The sequence below is a fragment of the Oncorhynchus gorbuscha genome, linkage group LG11, assembly GCF_021184085.1.
Source record: "Oncorhynchus gorbuscha isolate QuinsamMale2020 ecotype Even-year linkage group LG11, OgorEven_v1.0, whole genome shotgun sequence".
Taxonomy (NCBI): domain Eukaryota; kingdom Metazoa; phylum Chordata; class Actinopteri; order Salmoniformes; family Salmonidae; genus Oncorhynchus; species Oncorhynchus gorbuscha.
Window position 1 is genome coordinate 32,164,579 of NC_060183.1, and position 26,561 is coordinate 32,191,139.

Genomic DNA, 26,561 nt, shown 5'->3' on the forward strand with positions numbered 1-26,561 from the left:
TAACTGACTTGCCTAGTTAAATAAAGGTAAAAATAATAATAATGGAGACTTTTAACTTGAAAACGTGCAGGATAACTACTTCCGTTTTTTTATACTCCGTTTTGCTTGTTTGGGTAGCACTCCTCATAGGCCGTTTGGTGTATGCTTTTTGTTGTTGCTGAGATGAAACTACCCAAACTCTGAAAGGTATTATTGTATGTCAGAATTGCAACTCGAGATTTGTTCAAGCCTAAAATGTTATTCCGTAATCGTAACATGGTGTTTGTATGTTCACAGATGAAATTTCACATTCAGTTCATTTTTCACGCAAGGCTTTTCTTATGAACCTAACAATCTATATACATGGATCTTCTTACGATCCTAACAATACGTACATTCAACCTTTAGGCAGGTATCTGGCTCCATAGCGGCGGCAAGCACAAACAATTGTGCAAGCGCCATGATACCAAAGAAGAAGTAGTAGTAGTACCCGGATGGAGCTGTCATGGCCGCCGTCGCTGAGCTGCAAGGCTGAAGAGAAAAGGAAGGTAAATTCATCAACGGTAAACCTTTTTTCAACTGTAATTTTAACAATCGCAAGAATTTACATTGCGTCGCAGTGGATAATGTCTAAATAAATCATCGCTAACCATACATTTACATTATGAGGCTTATTTCTGGCGTGGGTGGGGGCAAGCTCTATTTTGTATTCAAATAACCGGTTATTGAACAAGTTCTTACACTATAGAGTCCCAATATAAAGTATTTATTTGTCAATATCATGGATGAAGTTGATGAGGTACGTAGAGCAATATAAATTCTCAAGATTAACATTGGCCCATGCTTTCCACTGGTGTTGTAGGCTATACGTCTTCGTTTTTTCAAAGTTAGAGAATGTCGAGTCTGTGTAGGTAGCTAGCTACCGGAAAAGTACATTTTAAAATTGTATTTTTGTCAAGTAATTTATCTGTTTACAATGTATACACGAGGTGGGATTTGTCTGTCTTCCACAAATATTGTTAGTTGTTTCCTGTTGTGAAGTAACGTTAGCTTACTGAGACATAACATTGTTTGGGGGCACACAGTGTACTTATTGTGTCGTTTTGCTTTGATGTGCTGAACGGTGTGGGTATGGATCCGATGTTCTGGCCCATGATGTTCTGTTGTTTGTAGAATGCAGGGAATAAAACACATTTCCACAATGAACATTATCCTAGCTACTTCCTATAGGGACCCTCCTCGATAACAACACACAGACTTACACCTTTTGAATGACATTAGTGTTAATATCATTATGCTATCATATTGTAAAATTAATACATTTATCACGTACTGCTATTAAATTTATATTTTTTTCCACAGAAAATGTGGTAGAATTAGAGAATAGTTTATGGTTCGGTTGCCTTGTGAGACGCATGCATGAGTTGCATAGGCTAGGTTAATGCAGCAAATGTAGTATTCGTTAGCAGTGAGGATGGACATTTGTCTTTTGGGATGGTGGCACAACTCACTCAGTTATGTCTTCTTTAGTTGGGACATCACAGTATTTGTAAATCCCGGTGGCTATTTTTTCAAACATAGTCGCCAGCCAATGCTCCAGGGTCAGTTATGCAGTTTTCTTGGTTGGGTCAAAAAACATCGGTTCTGTGCTAATACCCAACCTTCGAAGGATCCTGTGCAAATAAGTCTGTGACATTAGAAAGTGAGCTATTTAGACTGCCCGTTGTGCTTGTTGACAACTATATTTTGCCTTAGCAGAATTTAGTTACTTGGCCATTAAAGTTATAATCAAACCTAAATCCTTGGAGTTGGTTGGCAGTAAGGCAATATTGGAAAAGGAGTGACCTCTTTCAATGCGTGCCTTTATCCAATAATGTGATGTTAAACTTAAAGGTTGAGTAGGCCTGGGTGGTACTCCGTTACACGGTATATTCCCGAAATACCGACAGTATGACTTTCACTACCCCCCCCACCCCCCAAAAAAAACAAAAAAACAAACATTTTACTTAGGTGTGGGGGTGTGTGGTACGCCACTGCTTATAACTAGAAGTGAGGTATAACTATTAAAAATTTGAAGGTTTGTCAAATACATTATGTCCATCTCAGGGCTCCAGCTATGCATTTGGTTTGCTAGCTAAGTGGCTAGATGTCAAGATCAAGCTTATTGGTTACAGCAGATGCATCCAATCCCCTCCTGGATCAAGATCCCTGTTGCCTAATTTTTTACTTTTTATTTTTTAGAAATACTGCCCCTTCTGTGCACATTCGGTAATACCATAGACCCCGGTATGGTACAGAAACAGTATGACGGTATGAAAATCTGGATATTGCCCAACCCTAAGGTAGACTAAATAACAATATTGGGCCGACTAACGCAACAACTCAGAGCATGAAGTGTGAGGCTAAACATCTATGCTATTGTCCAGCAGCTGTATCCCGTTGCAGCACAGTGAAGCGTTCATGTACAGATACTTTGACTTCGTCTTGCATCGCGCTCATCTGCAGTATTATTGGTTAATCTTGCTGCTTGTGGCAATGTCACATTGCTGAGTCTCAGTTCAACCATAATCTGAATCTTACCCTTCATTCAACCATATCGATAGTCTTTACCTTTCATTCAATATTTTACCAATTTACACAAACAGAATTATGATGACAATAAATGGACATCAAAACCTGTAATCAGTCCACACAATAAATGGAAGCACTGGTGATGTTAATCATTTTGCAATTTCTCTGACAGCTTGCAGAGCCCATCCCCACATCACCAACCCTGAGGGAGAAGACAGAACATTCATGTTAAGGCTTCCTTGGAAGGGGTAAAGGTAAATTCAATTAGTCATAATAAAAACAAAGGATGTCATTTCTGAGGTTCCTTTTTGTTGAGCAAGTATTCTATTGATGCATCCAGTTCAGTCTTGATCATTTAGTAAAAGATGAATTAGGATGTGCGTACAACACACATACAGTAGTTATTGTTTCAATCAATTTCAGTCAATACAGTTTGTCATGCTGTTCTTTAATCTTAATCTGTAAAGCCTACCATAATGTATTATCTGATACACGGCAATTGCACCAACAAATGTGCATATGCTGTGTCGAATACTGTTTATCTTTTAGTGGTAACATTGAGATATAGGCCTAACACAGAATTCAGTGTGGAAATAATCTTGATTAGAATGAAAAAGCCACAAGAATAAAGCATGAAACCATCTGATCTCACATTGGAACTTTGTGAAGACATCATTGGCTAGGTTTCCATCCAATTTGCAACAGATTTTCATACGAATACCATCATTTTCCAACCAGAGGTAATCATTATTGGAAAGGAGCATCAAGCTCATCACCGTGCACTTTCACCACCCTGTGAAGTTCATCATAACTTATTACATCTGTGGCCTAATACACTGTTCATGCTTTTCTAAGTCGCAGTGGGAGGACCACACAACATAGCATCGTGTGACTGTAAGTTTACTTTGACATGATACTTATTATATCAATATTTGTACATAAAAGCGGGGATGCACAGCACCAACCGCACACCTCCCCAAAATTCCCAACCAACGCGCGGCTCATCATACTGTTAGGGATGGGCAGTTGACATTATTTCACTATTCGATTAATATATACAAAATATGGATATGCATGAAAAATAAATAAATGCTCTTGACCAATCACAAATTTACCCATAAAATATTTGGACGCCGTTGGTTTTGGGTGTACATATTAGAGATCGATCGATTAATCGCAATGCTCGATTAGGGCTGATTTCAAGTTTTCATAACAATTGGAAATCGGTATTTTTGGACACCAATTTGGCCGATTTAATTAAAAAATATATGTGTGTATATATATATATAACCCACCTTTATTTAACCAGGCAAGTCAGTTAAGAACAAATTCTTATTTACAATGACGACCTAGTGTAACAGGCAGGCTCCTCGTGAGTGCAATGTAATCATGTGGTTAGAGCGTTGGACTAATTAACCCACTGTACAAAATGGGTTAATTGCCTTGTTCAGGTGCAGAACGACAGATTTTTACCTTGTCAGCTCGGTGATTCAATCTTGCAACCTTACGGTTAACTAGTCCAACGCTCTAACCACCTGCCTTTCATTGCACTCCACGAGGAGCCTGCCTGTTACGCGAATGCAGTAAGAAGCCAAGGTAAGTTGCTAGCTAGCATTAAACTTATCTTACAAAAAACAAAACGATCAATTAATCATAATCACTAGTTAACTACACGTGGTTGATGATATTACTAGTTTATCTAGCGTGTCCTGCGTTGCATATAATCGATGCGGTGGCATTTGCGAAAAAGGACTGTCGTTGCTCCAACGTGTACCTAACCATAAACATCAATGCCTTTCTTAAAATCAATACACAGAAGTATATATATTTAAACCTGCATATTTAGCTAAAAGAATTCCAGGATAGCAGGTAATATTAACCAGGTGAAATTGTGTCACTTCTCTTGCGTACATTGCAAGCGGAGTCAGGGTATATGCAACAGTTTGGGCCGCCTGGCTCATTGCGAACTAATTTGCCTGAATTTTACGTAATTATGACATAACATTGAAGGTTGTGCAATGTAACGAATAGTTAGACTTAAGGATGCCAACCGTTAGATAAAATACGGAAGGCTTCCATATTTCACTGAAAGAATAAATGTTTTGTTTTCGAATTGATCGTTTCCCGGATTCGACCATATTAATGACCTATTAGTATTTCTGTGTGTTCTGTGATCGAGCATTCTGACTGAGCGATGGTAGGCACCAGCAGGCTCGTAAGCATTCATTCAAACAGCAATTTCGTGCGTTTTGCCAGCAGCTCTTCGTAATGCTTCAAGCATTGAGCTGTTTAAGACTTCAAGCCTATTAACTCCCGAGATTAGGCTGTTGTAACCAATATGAAATGGCTAGCTAGTTAGCGGGGTGCGCGCTAATAGCGTTTCAATCGTCACTCACTCTGAGACCTGAAATAGTTGTTCCCCTTGCTCTGCATGGGTAACGATGCTTCGAGGGTGGCTGTTGTCGTTGTGTTCCTGGTTCGAGCCCAGGTAGGAGCGAGGAGAGGGACGGAAGCTATACTGTTACACTGGCAATACTAAAGATCCTATAAGAACATCCAATAGTCAAAGGTATATGAAATAAAATTGTATAGAGAAAAAGTCTTATAATTCCTATAACTACAACCTAAATAATATAATAATAATAATATATGCCATTTAGCAGACGCTTTTATCCAAAGCGACTTCTTACCTGGGAATATTGAAGACTCATGTTAAAAGGAACCACTAGCTTTCATATGTTCTCATGTTCTGAGCAAGGAACTTAAAACGTTAGCTTTCTTGCATGGCACATATTGCACTTGTACTTTCTTCTCCAACACTTTGTTTTTGCATTATTTCAACCAAATTGAACATGTTTCATTATTTATTTGAGGCTAAATTGATTTTATTGATGTATTATATTAAGTTAAAATAAGTGTTCATTCAGTATTATTGAAATTGTCATTATTACAAGTACATTTAAAAAAAAAAAAAAGTCAGATTCATCGATATTGGCTTTTTTTTAGTCCTCCAATAATCGGTATCCGCGTTGAAAAATCATAATCGGTCGACCTCTAATACATATAGACTACAATATTATGCAAAGTTAGTATTGATCGTATTGAACAATATTGCTTTATTTTCATTTGCATTATGTATTGAGGGAGTGCTTTCCGTGCTAATGTAACATTTAAGCCCACCTGAGATAAATGTCAAATGTATCTTGTTGTAGCAACATAACTACTGTGACATGCAGGTACGACTGCTAGCAATAAAAACATATTTTAAATTGGCAAGAAATAGTCATGAATGTTCGTTAAATATGCTATCATGAGCATATAGCAGCACATTGATCTCTTCATTTGAGAAATTATGATCACTTATCTGAGAAGATACTAAACAATGTTATCTGCGAGTAGCCTCAAGTTTTTATTTGATTTTTTATAACTTTGGAATTGGCCATTAATGTGAACTTACACAATTGTCAATAACTTAATAAAACATCTGATTAGCTTAGAATAAAATCATTTATGGATATGACATCAAACAGCAGAATACTTTTTTTCAATTAAAAAAAATTGGGCTTAATGGGTACATGGGCTTAAATGCCATGTTGCAAATTACATTTGACAATATAATATACATACACCCCCTGTGGATGGCAAAACACCCCCCAAAAATTTGGGCTGCTAAAGAAAGAAATGTGAAGCACATGCGCTAGTAAGCAATGCCCCCCTCAAGTGCATGACACAGCCTGTTCATTCAGGTGAAGACTGGAGCTGACTGGGGACAACATATGGTGAAGATGCCAGTTTTACAAACAAGTAACTATTACTCCTAGGCCTGAAGTCCTAAAATAATTGTCTCTTACGTGTTCATGATTTTTGTTGGTAAAAGGCGTGAACTTGGCACTGCTTGCTGGCTTCTGACTTATTCATGCTACTTTACTAGCAGCTGGCAAGCTTGATCAGGCAGTTTTACATTAAAGTAAATGCTATATTTGCTAAACTATCCATCTGATTGTTAAAGTTGATAAAATGCCATTAGCTAGCTAGATTGAAACTGCTGAAGGAAAGTTGACTAATGTTACCCTAACTCCCACCATCAGTCTGAGTTCACCACCTTAGCTAGCAAAGTAGACTGTAGCTAGGTTTCTAGAAAATAACTATATATTTGCCATTCTGAACACTTTTTTTGTCAAACTGCAGTACTTCGTTCCCCTGCCTGTTTATTGATGCACTGGTGACTGAAAAAGTAGGCAAGAAAAATGCTCCCCTTGATTTCACTGCAAATAGGCTGTGTTGTTTTGGTATAATTTGTCAGACTTGTGCACATTTACATTAGTTAATTAAGTTACCGACTGACTAGTCTAATTCATGTTTTTGGTGGTGTTTCATTTCAGATGAAGAGGGAGTTAGAACACTAGAAAATCAGCATGCAGTCAGACCAGGGTCTCGTATTCCAAAGCATCTCAGATTAGAAATACTGATTTTAAGATAATTTTTGCCTTTATCGCAATTAGTGATTACATTGACAGGGGGAACTGGTCCAAGATTACTTTTCCTACTTTGAAGGCGCTTTGTGAATACGGGCCCGGGAAGAAAGCTGTTGCCCAATACCAGTCTTTCACCACAGGACCCTAGAGGTATTACAGTCAATGCTTATGAACTGAATGTGTATTAGAAATTCCATATATCAATGACACTAACAAAAGGGTTGAATTGTTCACCTACATGTGCAGTGAACATGGCTTTGGTGATGAAAGGAACATAATGCATTTATTGTCATCTCCACTGCATGCATGCTATGACATGGGTTTGGATAGTAACACACATCTTCAAGCTTCCTGACTGAGTACTGGGGTTTTCTGTGATTCCAGAAGCAAGGGCCTTACCTGGGAGTACAGCAACAGTCCCCCTCTCGCAGCCATTCTGACATGTATTGTATGAAACCACTCAAATTCATACAAACTGCTATTGACGCAAGCACTGACTAATATTCACTTTGTCCCCTTCTTTAATCTTGTCTGGGATATACAGTGCATTTTGAAAATTCAGACCCCTTCCCTTTTCCTGATTTTGTTATGTTACAGCCTTATTCTAAATTGGATTAAATATAAACAATCCTCATCAATCTACACAAAATACCCCATAATGGCAAAGCAAAAACAGGTTTTTAGACTTTTAGCAAAAAAAACAGCTTATTTACGTAAGTATTCAGACCCTTTGCTATGAGACTCAAAATTGAGCTTGGGTGCATGCTGTTTCCATTGCTCATACTTAAAATGATTCTACAACTTGATTGCAGTCCACCTATGGTAAATTCAATTGATTGGACATGCTTTGGAAAGGCACACACATGTCTATATAAGTGTATGTCAGAGCAAACACCAAGCCATGAGATCGAAGGAATTGTCTATAGAGCTCCGAGTCAGGATTGTGTCGAGGCACAGATCTGGGGAAGGGTACCCAAACAATTCTGCAGCATTGAAGGTCCCCAAGAACACAGTGGCCTCCATTGTTCTTAAATAGAAGTTTGAAACCACCAAGACTCTTCCTAGAACTGGCCGCCCGGCCAAACTGAGCAATTGGGGTAGAAGGGCCTTGGTTAGGGAGGTGACCAAGAACCCGATGGTCACTCTGACAAAGCTCTAGAGTTACTCTGTGGAGGTGGGAGAACCTTCCAGAAGGACAACCATCTCTGCAGCACGCCACCAATCAGGCCTTTATGGTAGAGTGCAGTGAAAGGCACATGACAGCCTGCTTGGAGTTTTCCAAAAGGCACCTAAAGGACACCCGAACCATGAGAAACAAGATTCTCTGATCTGATGAAACCAAGATTGAACTCTTTGGCTTGAATGCCAAGCGTCACGTCTGGAGGAAACTTGACACCATCCCTATGGTGAAGCATGGTGGTGACCGCATCATGCTGAGAGGATGTTTTTCATTGGCAAGGACTGGGATACTAGTCAGGATCAAGGGAAAGATTAATGGAGCAAAGTACAGAAAGATCATTGATGAAAACCTGCTCCAGAACACTCAGGAACTCAGACTGGGGTGAAGGTTAAACTTCCAACAGGACAACGATCCTATGCACACAGCCAAGACATCGCAGGAGTGGCTTCGGGATAAGTCTCTGAATGTCCTTTGCTACAGGTGGACTCCAAGTTGTAAAAACGTCACAAGGATGACCAATGGAAACCGGATGCACCTGAGCTCAATTTCGAGTCTCATAGCAAAGGATCTGAATACATATTTACGTAAGGTATTTCTGTTTCTAAACCTGTTCGCTTTGTCATGCGGTATTGTGTGTAGATTGAGGAAAAACATTAATCCATTTTAGAATAAGGCTGTAACAAAATGTGGAAAAAGTCAAGGGGTCTAAACTTTTCGAATGCACTGTATCTGCCTTGTAAAGCAAATGTATTCAGATTTCATTGGAGATCTATTGACAGCATTGGGTGTTTTGTCATTTATGCTTGGCTATTCTAAGAATATCTTAACATTGTCAGAATGACATGACCAATGTTGAATATAGGGGAATCCCCGCTTTCCAACTGTGTCATATTTATTTCTCAATGCCAAATTTTGAGCACTTGTGAGGCGGTTTACAACAGGAGTATTTAGCTTTGGTTTATTAACACACCCGTTCATTTGCAGTTATTCCGTTTTTTTTAGGACATCGGACATGACAATGACATTAATAGATGCTGAATAGTTAACTAGCCAGGCTACACAATATGTTTTGAATTGGCTATCTAGTCTGTTTGTTGTCTTATTATTTTATAGCCTACATGATGTAATGTCTCTCTCTCTCTCTCTCTTTTTTAGGCCCATTCGCACACAGGTCATACATCTTTACTTTTCCAGGATTTTCATGACTGTACAAACCTTGTTTGCTGACACAAGACTTGCTATAACTGGGTAAATAACTCAATAACTAGCAAGGAATATCAGCACTTTGATCTCAAAAGGTTTTAGTCTTGGGACCGCAAGTGATTGACAGATCGCCTTTCAATGCAATATAATTATATTCTGATGCGATCTGCAGAAATCGGTTGATTTTTAAAAAGCAATGTACACTTAAATGTATATTCTGCTTGTCTGATATATTTTTTTGACTTGCCCCAGTGTTAATGTCGAAACCTGTTCCGCTGAAGGCTACTATCAACTATTAATAAAAGTTGCTCTAATGCATCAGCCACAATTTTTCAACACAACATTGAATTTTTTAAAACTTCTTCCACGAGATGCACCATCAAATTTCTCTCCCAAAATAATAGCCGATAACTTTTCAAATTCCTTCATGATTAAATGTGTGGTAGTCTGAGTAGTTATTTGTGATGAAATATGTGATGTAACTGCGCCACACTCCAAGGTTGATATAGTGGGGTAACCAGACCAGATATTTTAATGTTAACCTTTTGACTATCTCACCGCTTCACTTTAGTAAAACGCTTTAATCCTCTTCCACAAAAATAATTTTCTTCATGGGAAAGTTACCATCTTGTTACTGATTTTATATATTTCATGATTTGAAGTGAATACATGTTCACTTTGTGGACTTGAGTGTGACAAACAGGCATCTGTCTCTTAAAGGGTAACTTCATTATCTCCAGCACAATACTCGTGTCAACATATGTGAAAATGGCGCTTTTCTAAGTTTTGTAGAAACAAATACATTTTTAATGTTACATCTGACAATATCATCAGTTTAATCATTAATTTAAAAAACGTGATTTTCAAACACTGAGATTTATGGTGATGTGGGGAGCAAGCAAATACCTGCTCCTGGGCTCGCAGCAGGTTTTGAAAATCCCATCCTGTGATGTCACAGAGAAGCATTTTTTTATGACCTTTTTAACCACAGATCATAGAAACATGCTATTTTCACATGTAGACACTGGTTTTGTGCTGGGGATCATGAATATGAGGTTGAAAAGTAGTGGAATTGCCCTTTTAACCCTTTGACATGTACCAACAAACGGGTGTGATCGTTCTACAGTGGTCCCTACAGGGTACGCTGAAACCTCTTTCTGGTTTTGATTGATGCAACAGTCAGTGTTTCAGCTGGCCACTGTTTTTTCACAGAAATATTTTGCACAAACAGTCCTTACAAAGTTGTCATGAATGTGACCAGTTTATTTTTGGATGAATGTTCAGACAGTCACAGAAGTAGCGACAGCATAACACAATCATCCAAACCGGAAAATGTAGGCTATATTAGTCCTAACTCTGTGGAAAGATTGACGTAACACAAGTGGTCATATTTAGCTAACACTCAGCTGACATAAAGCACAATATGAATTAGCTAGTAGCAATTACTATTCACAGTTCATCACATCACGGTTGAGCTCACCATTGATAAAAATAGAGAAACACTTCGATGTGTAGTAATCCGACGATGGGTAGTTTTCGCGCGCCACCATGTTTTTTTTTTCTTCACAACCAAAGATGACAGGAGACCAGATGAGTTTGGTCTGTTTGCAGTATGCATGTTGAAGGGGTGTGTCATCTACGATCATTCACTTCCGGAAGTTTACTTGAAAGATGCGTGAACCATTCCTTCACCTCATTATAACATCTTTGGTCTGACAGAAGTTTACGTGATACCCAGAATGCATTGTATAATGTCAACAAACAGCATTAGCTCATCATAATCAGTACAACCTTCAAAAAAGTACAGTGGCTTGCGAAAGTATTCTCCCCCTTGAGATTTTTCTTATTTTGTTGCCTTACACCCTAGAATTGAAAGGGATTTTTTTGGGGTGATTTGTATCATTTGATTTACACAACATGCCTACCACTTTGAAGATGCAAAATATTTTTTATTGTGGAACAAACAAGAAATAAGACACCCCCCCCCACACACACCTTTTGCAGCAATTACATCTGCAAATCTCTTGTGGTATGTCTCTATAAGCTTGGCACATCTAGCCGCTGGGATTTTTGCCCATTCTTCAAGGCAAGTTGTATGGGTTCCGCTGGTGTACAGCAATCTTTAAGTCATACCACAGATTCTCAATTGGATTGAGGTCTGGGCTTTGACTAGGCCATTCCAAGACATTTAAGTGTTGCTTTAGCAGTATGCTTAGGGTCATTGTCCTGCTAGAAGGTGAACCTCTAGCATGATGCTGCCACAGTGAAGCATCCCCACAGTGAAGCATGGTGTTCTCGGCTTAACCTCTCTAGGGTATGTGCAGGGCGCCAAATTCAAACAGAAATCTCATAATTAAAATTCCTCAAACATATATATATGTATTATACACCATTTTGAAGTTAAATGTGTTGTTAATCCCACCACAGTATCCGATTTCAAAAAGGCTTTACGATAAAAGCATACCATGACATTATCTGACATTATCAGCTCCTTCAGGGTTGTCTTTGGTCTCTTTGTTGCCCCTCTGATTAATGCGCTCCTTGCCTGGTCCGTGAGTTTTGGTGGGCGGCCCTCTTGGTAGGTTTGTTGTGATGCCATATTCTTTCCATTTTTTTAAATAATGGATTTAATGGTGCTCCGTGGGATGTTCAAAGTTTTGGATATTTTTTTATAACCTAATCCTGATCTGTAATTCTCCACAACTCATGTTGCCGCTTCCTTGGGGATGCCCCTTGCTTAGTGGTGTTGTAGACCCTGAGGCCTTTAATAACCTCTTGGGGCTAGGGGGTAGAATTCTCATTTTGGATAAATAGCATGCCCAATTTAAACTTCCTGCTACTCATGCCAAGAATATAATATATGCATATTATTCATATAATTGGATAGAAAACACTCTGAAGTTTATAAAACTGTTTGAATCATGTCTGTGAGTATAACAGAACTTATGTAGCAGGCAAAACCCAGAGGACTAACTGTTCAGATTTTTTTTCCTGAGATGTCATTGCCAAAGAATATTTCTTAGGACCTGTTTTCAGTTCCTACCGCTTCCACTGGATGTCACCAGTCTTTGGAATTTGGTTGAGGTTATTCCTTTGGGCAATAAATAAGTAGGCCAACTAGGAACTGGGTACATTGTTGAGAGTTGTGCAAGACGTGAAAAGTATCGCTGGTTTGTTTTAATTCCTGTATGGAACACAGAAAGACCAGTCTACAATTTGATCGATTATTAATGTTTAAAAATACCTAAAGTTGTATTACAAAAGTAGTTTGAAATATTTTGGCAAAGTTTATAGGCAACGTTTTAAATATTTTGTAGTGACGTTGCGTTTTTCGTAAGCTTTTTTTTTGGATCAAACGCGCTTTATAAATGTACATTTTGGATATATATGGATGGAATTAATCGAACAAAAGGACCAATTGTGATGTTTATGGGACATATTAGAGTGCCAACAAAAGAAGCTCGTCAAAGGTAATGCATGTTTTATATTTTATTTCAGCGTTTTGTGTAGCGCCTGCAGGTTTGAAATATGCTAATCCCTTTGTTTACTGCTGGTGCTATCATCAGATAATAGCTTCTTATGCATTCACTGAAAAGCATTTAAAAATCTGACATGTAGGCTGGATTCACAACGAATGTAACTTTTAATTGAGTATCTTACATGTGTGATTTAATGAAAGTTTGAATTTTATTGTATTATATTTGAATCTGGCGCTCTGCATTTTCCCTGGCAATTGGCCAGTTGAGACATTTGCGTCCCGCCTATCCCTAAGAGGTTTTAACTTCTTGCATGGTACCATGCCGGATCCGGTAACGTAATCATAGCCTCAAGCTCAATACCATAACGCAATGTTAACTATTCATAAAAATCGCAAATGAAATGAAATGAATATGCTAGCTCTCAAGCTTAGCCTTTTGTTAACAACACTGTCATCTCAGATTTTCAAAAATATGCTTCTCTACCATAGCAAACTAGCATTTAGCATTAGCATTTAGCGTTAGCATTAGCAGGCCACATTTTCACAAAAACCAGCAAAAACATTCAATAAATCATTTACCTTTGAAGAACTTTGGATGTTTTCAATGAGGAGACTCTCAGTTAGATAGCAAATGTTCAGTTTTTCCTGAAAAAAAAATTTGTGCAGGAGAAATAGGTCCGGTTGGTGCGTCGCGTTTGGCTACCAAAAAAAAACGAAAATTCAGTCATCAAAACGCCAAACTTTTTTCCAAATTAACTCCATAATATCGACTGAAACATGGTAAACGTTTAGAATCAATCCTCAAGGTGTTTTTCACATATCTCTTCGATGATATATCGTTCGTGGAACTCTCCCCTGAATCACATGGATGAATGCGTGCAGCTTGGAGATTACGCAGCAATTTCGACAAAGGACACCGGGCGGACACCTGGTAAATGTAGTCTCTTATGGCCAGTCTTCCAATGATATGCCTACAAATACGCCACAATGCTGCAGACATCTTGGATGAACGGCAGAGCGCATAAGCTCGTTCACAGCATATTCACAGCCATATAAGGAGACGTTAGTAAACACAGCGTCAAAACTCCTGTTAATTTCCTGTTTGAAGTTTCATCTTGGTTTCGCCTGTAGCATTAGTTCTGTGGCACTCACAGATAATATCTTTGCAGTTTTGGAGACGTCAGAGTTTTGTCTTTCCAAGGCTGTCAAGTCCATGCATAGTCAAGCATCTTTGTGACAAAATATTGCGCTTAAAACGGGCATGTTTTTTTTTATCCAATAATGAAATAGCGCCCCCTAGCTTCAACTGGTTAGGAAAAGGTGCATGTATACTGAGATCATGTGACAGATCATATAACACTTAAATAAAGTCCATCTGTGTGCAATCTAACTAATTATGTGACTTGGTTGCACCAGATCTTATTTAGGGCCTTCGCAGCAAAGGGGTGAATACATATGATCGCACCACTTTTCAGTTTTACATTTTTTAGAATTCTTTGAAACAAGTATATATTTTTTTCAAATTTCAACTTTGACTATTTTGTTTATGTCCATTACATGAAATCCAAATAAAAATGAATTTAAATTATAGGTTGTAAAGCAACAAAATAGGAAAAACGCCAAGGGGGATGAATACTTTTGCAAGGCACTATACAAACATGCATACATGCAGTGGGGCAAAAAAGTATTTAGTCGGCCACCAATTGCGCAAATTCTCCCACTTAAAAAGATGAGAGAGGCCTGTAATTTGTCATAGGTACACTTCAACTATGACAGACAAAATGAGGAAAGAAATCCAGAAAATCACATTGTAGGATTTTTAATGAATTTATTTGCAAATTATGGTGGAAAATAAGTATTTGGTCACCTACAAGCAAGCAAGATTTCTGGCTCTCACAGACCTGTAACTTCTTTAAGAGGCTCCTCTGTCCTCCACTCGTTACCTGTATTAATGGCACCTGTTTGAACTTGTTATCAGTATAAAAGACACCAAACTCCACTATGGCCAAGACCAAAGAGCTGTCAAAGGACACCAGAAACAAAATTGTAGACCTGCACCAGGCTGGGAAGACTGAATCATTACATTTACATTTAAGTCATTTAGCAGACGCTCTTATCCAGAGCGACTTACAAATTGGTGCATTCACCTTATGACATCCAGTGGAACAGTCACTTTACAATAGTGCATCTAAATCTTAAAGGGGGGTGAGAAGGATTACTTATCCTATCCTAGGTATTCCTTAAAGAGGTGGGGTTTCAGGTGTCTCCGGAAGGTGGTGATTGACTCCGCTGTCCTGGCGTCGTGAGGGAGTTTGTTCCACCATTGGGGGGCCAGAGCAGCGAACAGTTTTGACTGGGCTGAGCGGGAACTGTACTTCCTCAGTGGTAGGGAGGCGAGCAGGCCAGAGGTGGATGAACGCAGTGCCCTTGTTTGGGTGTAGGGCCTGATCAGAGCCTGGAGGTACTGAGGTGCCGTTCCCCTCACAGCTCCGTAGGCAAGCACCATGGTCTTGTAGCGGATGCGAGCTTCAACTGGAAGCCAGTGGAGAGAGCGGAGGAGCGGGGTGACGAGAGAACTATGGAAGGTTGAACACCAGACGGGCTGCGGCGTTCTGGATGAGTTGTAGGGGTTTAATGGCACGGGCAGGGAGCCCAGCCAACAGCGAGTTGCAGTAATCCAGACGGGAGATGACAAGTGCCTGGATTAGGACCTGCGCCGCTTCCTGTGTGAGGCAGGGTCGTACTCTGCGGATGTTGTAGAGCATGAACCTACAGGAACGGGCCACCGCCTTGATGTTAGTTGAGAACGACAGGGTGTTGTCCAGGATCACGCCAAGGTTCTTAGCGCTCTGGGAGGAGGACACAATGGAGTTGTCAACTGTGATGGCGAGATCATGGAACGGGCAGTCCTTCCCCGGGAGGAAGAGCAGCTCCGTCTTGCCGAGGTTCAGCTTGAGGTGGTGATCCGTCATCCACACTGATATGTCTGCCAGACATGCAGAGATGTGATTCGCCACCTGGTCATCAGAAGGGGGAAAGGAGAAGATTAATTGTGTGTCGTCTGCATAGCAATGATAGGAGAGACCATGTGAGGTTATGACAGAGCCAAGTGACTTGGTGTATAGCGAGAATAGGAGAGGGCCTAGAACAGAGCCCTGGGGGACACCAGTGGTGAATCTGCAATAGATAAGCAGCTTGGTTTGAAGAAATCAACTGTGGGAGCAATTATTAGGAAATGGAAGACATACAAGACCACTGATAATCTCCCTCGATCTGGGGCTCCACGCAAGAACTCACCCTGTGGGGTCAAAATGATCACAAGAACGGTGAGCAAAAATCCCAGAACCACACGGGGGGACCTTGTGAATGACCTGCAGAGAGCTGGGACCAAAGTAACAAAGCCTACCATCAGTAACACACTACGCCGCCAGGGACTCAAATCCTGCAGTGCCAGACGTGTCCCCCAGCTTAAGCCAGTACATGTCCAGGCCCGTCTGAAGTTTGCTAGAGAGCATTTGGATGATCCAGAAGAAGATTGGGAGAATGTCATATGGTCAGATGAAACCAAAATATAACTTTTTGGTAAAAACTCAACTCGTCGTGTTTGGAGGACAAAGAATGCTGAGTTGCATCCAAAGAACACCATACCTACTATGAAGCATGGGGGTGGAAACATCACGCTTTAGGGCTATTTTTCTGGAAAGGACCAGGACGACTGATCCGTGTAAAGGAAAGAATGAATGGGGCCATGTATCGTGAGATTTTGAGTGGAAACCTCCTTCCATCAGCAAGGGCATTGAAGATGAAACGTGGCTGGGTCTTTCAGCATGACAACGATCCCAAACACACTGCCCGGGCAACGAAGAAGTTTCTTCGTAAGAAGCATTTCAATGTCCTGAAGTGGCCTAGCCAGTCTCCAGATCTCAACCCCATAAAACATCTTTGGAGGGAGTTGAAAGTCTGTGTTGCCCAGCAACAGCCCCAAAACATTACTGCTCTAGAGGAGATCTGCATGGGGGAATGGGCCAAAATACCAGCAACAGTGTGTGAAAACCTTGAAGACTTACAGAAAACGTTTGACCTCTGTCATTGCCAACAAAGGGTATATAACAATGTATTGAGAAACTTTTGTTATTGACCAAATACTTATTTTCCACCATAATTTGCAAATTTATAAATTAAAAATCCTACAATGTGATTTTCTGTATTTTTTTTCTCATTTTGTCTGTCATAGTTGAAGTGTACCTATGATGAAAATTACAGGCCTCATCTTTTTAAGAGGGAGAACTTGCACAATTGGTGGCTGACTAAATACTTTTTTTGCCCCACTGTACATCAAATCAAATTTATTTATATAGCCCTTCGTACATCAGCTGATATCTCAAAGTGTTGTACAGAAACCCAGCCTAAAACCCCAAACAGCAAACAATGCAGGTGTAAAAGCATGCATGCATGTATGTATACTGTATGCTACAGTAGAAACACAATATATAGAAAATAAGGCACTTGCTTTGATTGGAAATGTGTGCGTTCCTAAGTCATTATTTGTAAGGAAAACAACAATGAAGGCAATGCGAGCATCAGCCAGATAATGTGCCAGACTGCGCAAATGTCTGCGTACTTGTTCTGCGGAAACAGTGGGGAAGTGCTTAGGCTCTCCTCCCAGAGAGGACAAGAGGGAAGTTTGTCCGGCTTAGTAAAGCCTCATACTTAGAAAGTCTGAACAGTTAAATGGGCTACTTCTATGTGAATTATTGAGGCGGAACACCCCTAATTTTAAACTGCATTCTGACATCACGTGCATAAAACAACTCACGCTGGGGCGACCGTTATAGATATTTGGAATTCACACGTGAAAAAGGTTACGCGTACACCTGTTTGAATGTAATTCAAAATCATCAATTTTTCCCCCACATTTTTTTTCAATTTTGTTTTGTTTTTCCCAGGTTAAGGTTTTTGGTCACACAAACACACTTTTTGTTTACTAGAAGAACATCCAATTTTGTTGTGCTTTAAGCATTGTTGTGGACTTAAAACATCTGGAAACTACCTTGGCGGTCTAGGAAAAATCTAAGAAATTTAGATTTTGGGGTGCAGTTACCCTTTTAATGCATTGTGTGCATCAGCAAATTAATGTTTGTTTAGCTATGTTTCTGTAGCGGTTGTGATGTGATTGCAGTGTTTGCAAAACAAATGGCCACTGGATTGATGCAAATAATCACGATATCATTCGGCCAGGTAGGCTAGATAATTTCTAGTTAATATTTAATTGAGAATGCCTTTCCATCTCTACCATATACTTGAAATCAGGTTGTCAGGTCTCAGGTTATATGACTAAAGATAGTATGTTTGTTCATGTCTTGAAGGATAATAGTTTTACTTTTTTATTAAGCTTTTTTTTTAAGAACAATGCAACAATTTGAAACCTTGTTCTCTTGTCATGTGATAGATGCACTATTGTAAAGTGACTGTTCCACTGGATGTCATAATGTGAATGCACCAATTTGTAAGTCGCTCTGGATAAGAGCGTCTGCTAAATGACTTAAATGGAAATGTAATGTGAGACTCCTTCCAACTTTGCATTAATATAGCGCTCATATCATCTTTTTGAATGGTTTTGATTTCCTTAAACTAAAGTGATAGCAGGTTTTCCTTTTGGGATTTTACCTGGACTCTGTCCATTTAAAGTAATAGGCATACCAGCAAAGTAATATGAGTTGTAATGTTATTATGCCCTTTCTGAAAAATCCATTGAACATTTTCTACTGTCTGAATCATTGCATTGGGTCAAGTCAGCTGAGCCATTTAGCATGCAGCAATATGTCCATTATTATATTGCTTGATTCAATTAAGGTTTTTAAAGAAGCACTATGCCGAAATCGCTTTGCCATTTCCTGGTTGCTAAACTTCTAATAGTTTAGCAACCAGGAAATGGGACAAAAATATTGTCTTTTCAGCGGTTTGAAGTTTGTACAAAACCGGAGGTAAAAGACGCAAAAACAAAACTTAAGAACGGGAAGCACAGAAATGGCGCACACAGAACATATCTATCGTTTCTTAGACTTGCTTTCTATGAGTGACAGATCTATTACACACATTTCTATGTGAATTTGGTAGCGTCGTCCACAGTTACATATTGCAGGTTTAAGTCATAACCGGAGCCATTCAAGAACAGCTGTAACATCAGTAGAACCTGTGTTTGTCAGTTAGTAATTCTGTAACAAATCACACTATACATTGAATAGATTCCATAGCGGGTCATGTCATATAAGTATAAGTAACCATTTATTTTTGTCCACAAACCAGATTTACAATTTATTTTTCACATTTGTGAAGTGACAAAAATCCTGATTTTAGTTTTCACACAATTTCTCCATTGACACTAATGCCTGATTTGCAAGGTCAGTCAGAATACCCAAGTTGTGATTGACTGACTGTTCAATCAAAGGCGGTTTCCGTAGTGAGAAAGATGTCTTGGGCTGGTAGATTGCATGTTTGTGACACTCGTTTCTCTTGTTCATAGGAGCCTGTATATTGAAGCATGGAAGAGAACCTGATGACACAGGATGATCCCGCTGAAAGCCATGATGACATCGTGGAGGCTGAGGAAGAAAATGAATCCACAAAGGACCACACAGACCAGATGGCAGGTCAAACTTCTGTGTTGCCATGTAGTGACCAATGTGATCCTGATGAAACATCTGAAGAGTCGGGTAGTTACAAGACAGACAGAAAAGCAGCTATGAAGTCCCCATGTAAAATACAGCAGGGTGCAGTCTTCTCTGGGAAAATACTTAGCTTTGGGTGTTCAGAGTGTAAGGGTGAAGCTACCTACAGCCCCAATGACCTGCTCAAACATTTTCAGGTGGCCCACAAGGGAACCCTGCCGACGTATCCGTGTGACTTGTGTGGCTTTGCCACAAATGAGTTCCCTGCACTTCAGCGCCATCGGATTGGGCACAGGAACACTTTGGTCACATGCGAGATCTGTAATGATGATGTACAGTACTCTCTCCTCCTGCTCACTAGACACTATATCATGTCTCACAGCCAGAATGGCCACTTTCACTGTGAAAAATGTGAATTTTCAACAGTTGACGCAGGAACATTTGTGCAGCACATCCATCATCACAATGAGAGCCAGCTCAAATGTATGAAATGTCAACATGTGAGCTCTAACCGAGGTGAGCACCAGAGGCACCTAAAACTCTACTCGGGTACCTTCCCCCTCACGTGTCTGGTCTGTGGATATGGGGCAGCACGGAGAGAATACCTCACAAAGCACATGGTAACTGTCCATGGTGAGGAGGCAGACAATAAAAATGTATGGAGAGCAACGGAGGACAGCAACAATACCCTGGTAAACTCCTCTCCAGGATTAAAACTCCTGCTGAAGAAAAGTCTTGCTGCAGGTGGTCAATCAAAGGAATCCCAGTGGATGTCAAAACTGAATTCTCTTCCTGGAGTGGGTTTACATAACCAAAATGGAAGGGTGCTGAAACCAGAGAAAACATTGGAGGAATCCCAACAGTTTCATGAAAGGGCTGTAGGTGTGAAAAAGGACAGTAAGAAATGGTTCAAAGGCGCTCTTAAGAATGAGCAACAAATTGACTCCCAGGCTGTATCATCTATACCACCACCAAAGACCCAGGAAGGTTTTGACAGTTATGGGGCTGACGCCCTAAACCCCAACAACTCCAATGGACTAACTGTTCTCATGGTCAAAAATAAAATCTCTATTCCACCAAACTGTACTACAAAAGTAATGGGCTTCAAGATGGTTGACGGTAAAAAGCATTTAGTTCTCAAAGTTATACCAACAGCAAAGCCAGAGTTCTCTGCAGAAAATGACATTTTATCTACAGAGCAAGAAGTGGACTGCCCAATGATAGGCACTACCTCTGATGGAAGTAAATGCTCAGACACGGCTGAAAATGGGGAAAATACTAGCTCCCCTTACTTGGCTGTTCTAAGCCCCTCAGGGACTGATAGCGATGAAGAGGAAGAGGAAGAGGACGTTAGCATTGAGGAGACATTGCCCAAACTGGAGAAACTAGCACAGAAAGCAAAACAGACAGTGGAGCAGAGGATTGATAAACAACATACGTTTAAGGGTGACCAGATTCCTTCCTTGGCAGGTTATCCAATGACTAAAGAGTCAGATCACTCCACGATTGAGAACGGTAAACTGAGTAACAATACAGCAGACAAAATGTCTGCTTATTCAAGCCCTAATGTGACTGCTGTGGAGCTCCTTCCAGCCAAAATACTCACACATAATACCATGCCTTCTGAATCAGCTTATGAGACCATGCTTCCCGAACCAGTTTCTGAAGAGACAATCAACATGCTTGGAGTTGGTGACATGAGTACAGCTACTGCTGATAAGATCAGTGACCCCATCAATGGAAATTCGTCTCGGCCCAAAGGAGAGATGTTACCTTCCAACGACAAACCTAAGACTCCCTCAGAACCCATGACTGGTGACATCCAACCTTCTAATGATACTGCTGAGAAGACTCATTCAGTTATCAAGGAGATGGATCCTTCTGATTCTACGTCCGATAAGATTAATTCCAGTGTGGCTGCTAAAACTGAAACTTTATCGCCAGATCTGACGGCCCAACTGGAGTCACACCCAGCTGAATTTGTCAACTCCAGAGAGACTGATATTAATGCTGAAAATAAGAATTCTCCTAACCAAGAGTTGTTTAGTTTTCATAATTACTCAAAGGAAACATCAAGCATTTCCTCCAACTCAACACAACCTTGTAAAAATCCATCAGAGCTTTCGACAGAGGATAAAAGTGTTTGGATGAAAGAATGGAGTTTGACATTGGCTGCATCCCCACAACCTCCAGATGAGGGGTCTGGAAATGGAGAAGCGGAGACAGAGAATGTAATGGAAAGCGTGTCAGACCGTGGCGTTGAGGTCAATGAGTGCATAGCTACTGTAGAGGATCTGGCCACCCCAGTGGAAACTGAGAAGGCAAATCATGGACACTCTGGATCTACACACCAAGTCCAACCTACTGTAAAAATGGAGGAGTGTGTTCCTTTGTTGGAAAGGGCAACAGGGAGCATAAGTAGTTTGGCTGTCTTGGGTCGCATACTGGAGGAGCATTCGGATGCTATCATTAGCCACCAGCTTGAAAAAGATAGGATAGGCTGCTCAGCTTCCAGCCACGATTCTGTCAAGCCACCTACGACTATGCTAAGGATCCTTAAAACAGCAGAGGGAAAGCAGCAGATGTTGTTACAGACTGCAAAGAACCGGTATGCTGTACCTGTGCAGCTCCAAGGCAACCCAGGATTCAAGCTGATAACCAAATCTACTCCTCATATCAATGTGTCCTATGTTAAGCCAGGAATTGAAAGACAGAATAAAACCACAGGGCTGGCACTCACCCTCAATGGAGGAAGTTTCAGCATTCTAGGACAGACTGTAGGTGCTAGTGAAAAAGGTGCTATGCTGTTGTCTACTGTTCAACCTGGATCTAGCACTAGTGCAAGCCACTACCTAGTCAACAGCACAGCTCTTAAAGGTCCTCTTGTCTTGTCAGGTGCAGCACATAGTTCTACTGGAGAAAATACCATAAAGTCACCACAGACTTGTTACTTAGTCCAGAGGCCAGTCCCTGTAGGTCAGGCCCCCCACAATGCTGGTAGCAAATTGGCACGCTTAAGCTCTCAGTCTCCACTTTTGTCCCGTCCAGTTCTGGCAATGTCTGCAAACTCAGTGAACAGATCCACTGCATTGCACCCTGGGCAACAAGCCTTCTTGGTTAGGTATATCTCTACCGCTAAGTCAGGGATGCTTATGAATAGTCCTGATGGGAAGTCTGTGAACCAGAAAGGTCAACCTATTGAAAGTAGGGGAAATAAAGTTGTATATAAGATAGTCAGAACTGCCAATGGTAGCGCGTTCCTTTCTGGTGGTGCACATTCCTCAGCCAACAAGCCCATTTATCTGGCCACAAATTCCAAACAGATGCCATGTTTTCTGATGTCATCAAATAAAGTCTCATGCGGAGTGAAAAAACTGATATCCATACAAAATGCCTCCCACAACCCTGTCACGGCCTCACAGCTCTCAAATCTTCTTTCCCCCCAATCCAAATTGCAAGGTAGGGTCAGGCAGATAAGGGACGTAGGTCTGAATAAATCCCGCCTTGACTCAAGGCCAGGTCGCCAGCTAAGTCAAAGGAAGAGGCGCAGGAAAGCATTGTGTGATGAACTCCCAGAGCACTTGACTAAATCGAGGAGGCTCTCGAGCAAGGCGGTAACTGAAAAAGGGTCTCCCTTGCTCTGGGAGCCTGTACCCAAAGATGCAGAGAGGACACTGAGACTGTATCCATTAAGTTCACTACAAGAGATTAAGTGCCCTCGCCGAAATCAGCCGGTAGTTGTTCTCAACCATCCTGATACAGACATTCCTGAAGTGGCCAGTATCATGAGGTCCGTCAACAGGTACAAAGGTGCTGTTTCCAAGGTGGTACTGTCTCAAAACACAGTTCAAGCTCTGGCTGAACTCTGCCCAGCCGGACTTCTGGGGAAAAGCTCCAAGGCTAAATGTCCCTCGTCACAAAGCAGTGGCTCCAGACTTAAGACTTCAAAAAGCAGAGTCCGAGAGCGATTTCTGTTGAAACTGAAGTTTAGAAAGTCTAGCAGGAAAAAGTATGAGGTGGTGAAGTCCTCATTTAGAGGTACAGAGAGGTCATCAATGTTCGCCTGCTGGTTTTGTGGTCGACTCTTCAAGAACCAAGAGGAGTGGATTGGCCATGGCCAGCGGCATCTCATGGAGGCGACCAGAGACTGGAATAAGCTGTTTTAAAGCTGTTACAAAGCCCCTGGATTGGCCCACATACCGTCCTATAGAGTGGAACAAATGGAGAGGTTAAAGCATTTTAAAAATTACTTATCAGTATACTTTATTCTTATAACGGTGTATATTCCCAGAAATGCCCTAATAGCTATGATTGAATCACGGTTTTTGAGGTTGTTGATGTGTGGTGTAAACTGAAACACATACCAGTCGAGTTTGGGCACACCTACTCATTTAAGGGTTTTTCCTTATTTGTACTATTTTCTAAATTGTACAATAATAGGGAAGACATCAAAACGATGAAAAAACACATGGAATAATGTTGTAACCAAAAATGTGTTAAAACAAATCAAAATCAAATCAAATGTATTTATATAGCCCTTCGTACATCAGCTGATATCTCAAAGTGCTGTACAGAAACCCAGCCTAAAACCCCAAACAGCAAACAATGCAGGTGTAAAAGCATGGTGGCTAGGAAAAACTCCCTAGAAAGGCCAAAACCTAGGAAGAAACCTAGAGAGGAACCGGGCTATGTGGGGTGGCCAGTCCTCTTCTGGCTGTGCCGGGTAGAGATTATAACAGAACATGACCAAGATGTTCAAATGTTCATAAATGACCAGCATGGTCAAATAATAATAAGGCAGAACAGTTGAAACTGGAGCAGCAGCACAGTCAGGTGGACTGGGGACAGCAAGGAGCCATCATGTCAGGTAGTCCTGGGGCACGGTCCTAGGGCTCAGGTCCTCCGAGAGAGAGAGAGAAAGAAAGAGAGAATTAGAGAGGGCATATGTGGGGTGGCCAGTCCTCTTCTGGCTGTGCCGGGAAGAGATTCTTCAAAGTAACCATCCTTTGGCTTGATGATAGCTTTGCTCTCTCTTGGCATTCTCTCAACCAGCTTAACCTGAAATGCTTTTTCCAACAGTCTTTAAGGACTTCCCACATAGGCTGAGCACTTGTTGGCTGCTTTTCATTCACTATGTGGTCCAACTCATCACAAATGATCTCAATAGGAGGCCAGGTCATCTGATGCAGCACTCCATCCTTCTTGGTCAAATAGCCCTTACACAGCCTGGAGGTGTGTTGGTCATGGTCCTATTGAAAAACAAATGATAGTCCCACTAAGCGCAAACCATGCTGGTTTTGTGCCTTGAATTCTAAATAAATCACTGACAGTGTCACCAGCAAAGCGCCGTCACACCACCTCCTCCATGCTTCACGGTGGGAACCCCACATGTGGACATCATCCGTTCACCTGCTCTGCGTCTCACAAAGACACGGCAGTTGGAACCAATCATCTCAAATTTGGACTCCTCAGACTATGGACAGATTTCCCCCAGTCCATTACTTGTGTTTCTTAAAAGATTAAATTGTTGTTAATCCAGCCGCTTTGTCAGATTTAAAAAAGGCTTTACGTCAAAAGCATACCATGCCATTATCTGAGGACAGCGCCCAGCATACAAAAGCATTAAAACATTTTCCAAACCAGCAGAGGCGTCACGAAAGTCAGAAATATCGATCAAATAAACAATTTACCTTTGAAGATCTTCCTCTGTTTGCAATCCCAAGGGACCATAACAAATGGTCATTTTGTTTGAAAAAGTCAGTTTAGGTGGCGCTCTTGATTCAGCAATCCACCTGTTTCACTCGTTCAAAATGCATACAAAGGAAACCCAAAAGTTACCAATAAACTTCATCCAAACAAGTCAAACAACGTTTCAAATCAGTCCTCCGGTACACTAATATTTAAATAAACAATACAATTTAAGAGGGAGAATTGTGTGTTCAATACCGGAGATAAATAATGAAGTGCGTGCCCTCATCCCCGCGCGCCACAACACTACAGTCAAAATGAGAGCCACCTTGAAAAACTACAAATTCTAGCTAATTAAAATTAAAAAACAAGCCTGAAACCCTTTCTAAAGACTTGACATCTAGTGGAAGCCATAGGAACTGCAATCTGGGAGGATTTCCTTTGAGTTTCCCATAAACAAGAATTTTCAATGGGTGGTGACCTAAAAAAAGAATTCCAGATGGATTTTCCTCGGTTTTCGCCTGCCATATCAGTTCTGTTATACTCAGACATTATTTTAACAGTTTTAGAAACTTCAGATTGTCTATCCAATACTACCAATTATATGCATATCCTAGCTTCTGGACCTGAGTAACAGGCAGTTTACTTTCGGCACGTCAGTCATCCAAACTTCCGAATGTTGCCCCCTAGCCCTAAGGGAAGGAATTCCACAAATTAACTTAAGGCACACCTGTTAATTGAAATGCATTCCATGTGACTACCTCATGAGGCTGGTTGAGAGAATGCCAAGAGTGTGCAAAGCTGTCATCAAGGAAAACGTTGGCTACTTTGAAGAATCTCAAATATGAAATGCATATATTTATTTGTTTCAATACTATTTGTTTTAACACTTTTTGTTGGTTACTACATGATGATTTCATGGTTTTGATGTCAGAACTATTATTCTACAGTGTAGAATATAGTAAAAAATTCAGAAAAACCCTGGAACGAGTAGGTTTATACAAACCTTTGACTGGTACTGAATGTGGTTTGTGTATAATATAAGAATATATACATATGACTTAACCCTTTACACTCATGGGAATTGGCCAATATGGATAGGGCTAAATTTAAATGTTTCTTATTTCTTCAATATGAAAATGCATAACTATAGTAGCAATTGAAAGGGAACAGTTTGACGATCATGGGAACATTATTAGACCAAAGGTGAGGACAGCGGTTCACCTGACAGTCCACTGTTGAGTTTATGTGCATTTTACATTTACTTTCTCTGCATTTGTTGATAATAAAATCAGAAAATACTCTGGAAAATACATTCA

The 26,561-nt window shown here is 40.5% G+C and overlaps 1 protein-coding gene across 1 annotated transcript; it reads left to right on the forward strand.

Annotated features, from left to right (window-relative positions):
* The first annotated feature begins 116 nt into the window (after positions 1 to 116).
* si:ch211-214e3.5 (zinc finger protein 518A) lies at positions 117 to 24,030 on the forward strand. The gene is made up of 5 exons (XM_046367962.1): positions 117 to 186; positions 388 to 527; positions 2,723 to 2,804; positions 9,361 to 9,453; positions 19,410 to 24,030. The coding sequence occupies exon 5, from the start codon at positions 19,428 to 19,430 to the stop codon at positions 23,718 to 23,720; it is 4,293 nt and encodes a 1,430-aa protein (XP_046223918.1). The 5' UTR covers positions 117 to 186; positions 388 to 527; positions 2,723 to 2,804; positions 9,361 to 9,453; positions 19,410 to 19,427; the 3' UTR covers positions 23,721 to 24,030.
* The last annotated feature ends 2,531 nt before the right edge of the window (positions 24,031 to 26,561 follow it).

What these genes read in the sequence shown, in the direction of transcription:
- si:ch211-214e3.5 (XM_046367962.1), top strand. Translation starts at nt 19,428, where the DNA reads ATGGAAGAGAACCTGATGACACAGGATGATCCCGCTGAAAGCCATGAT.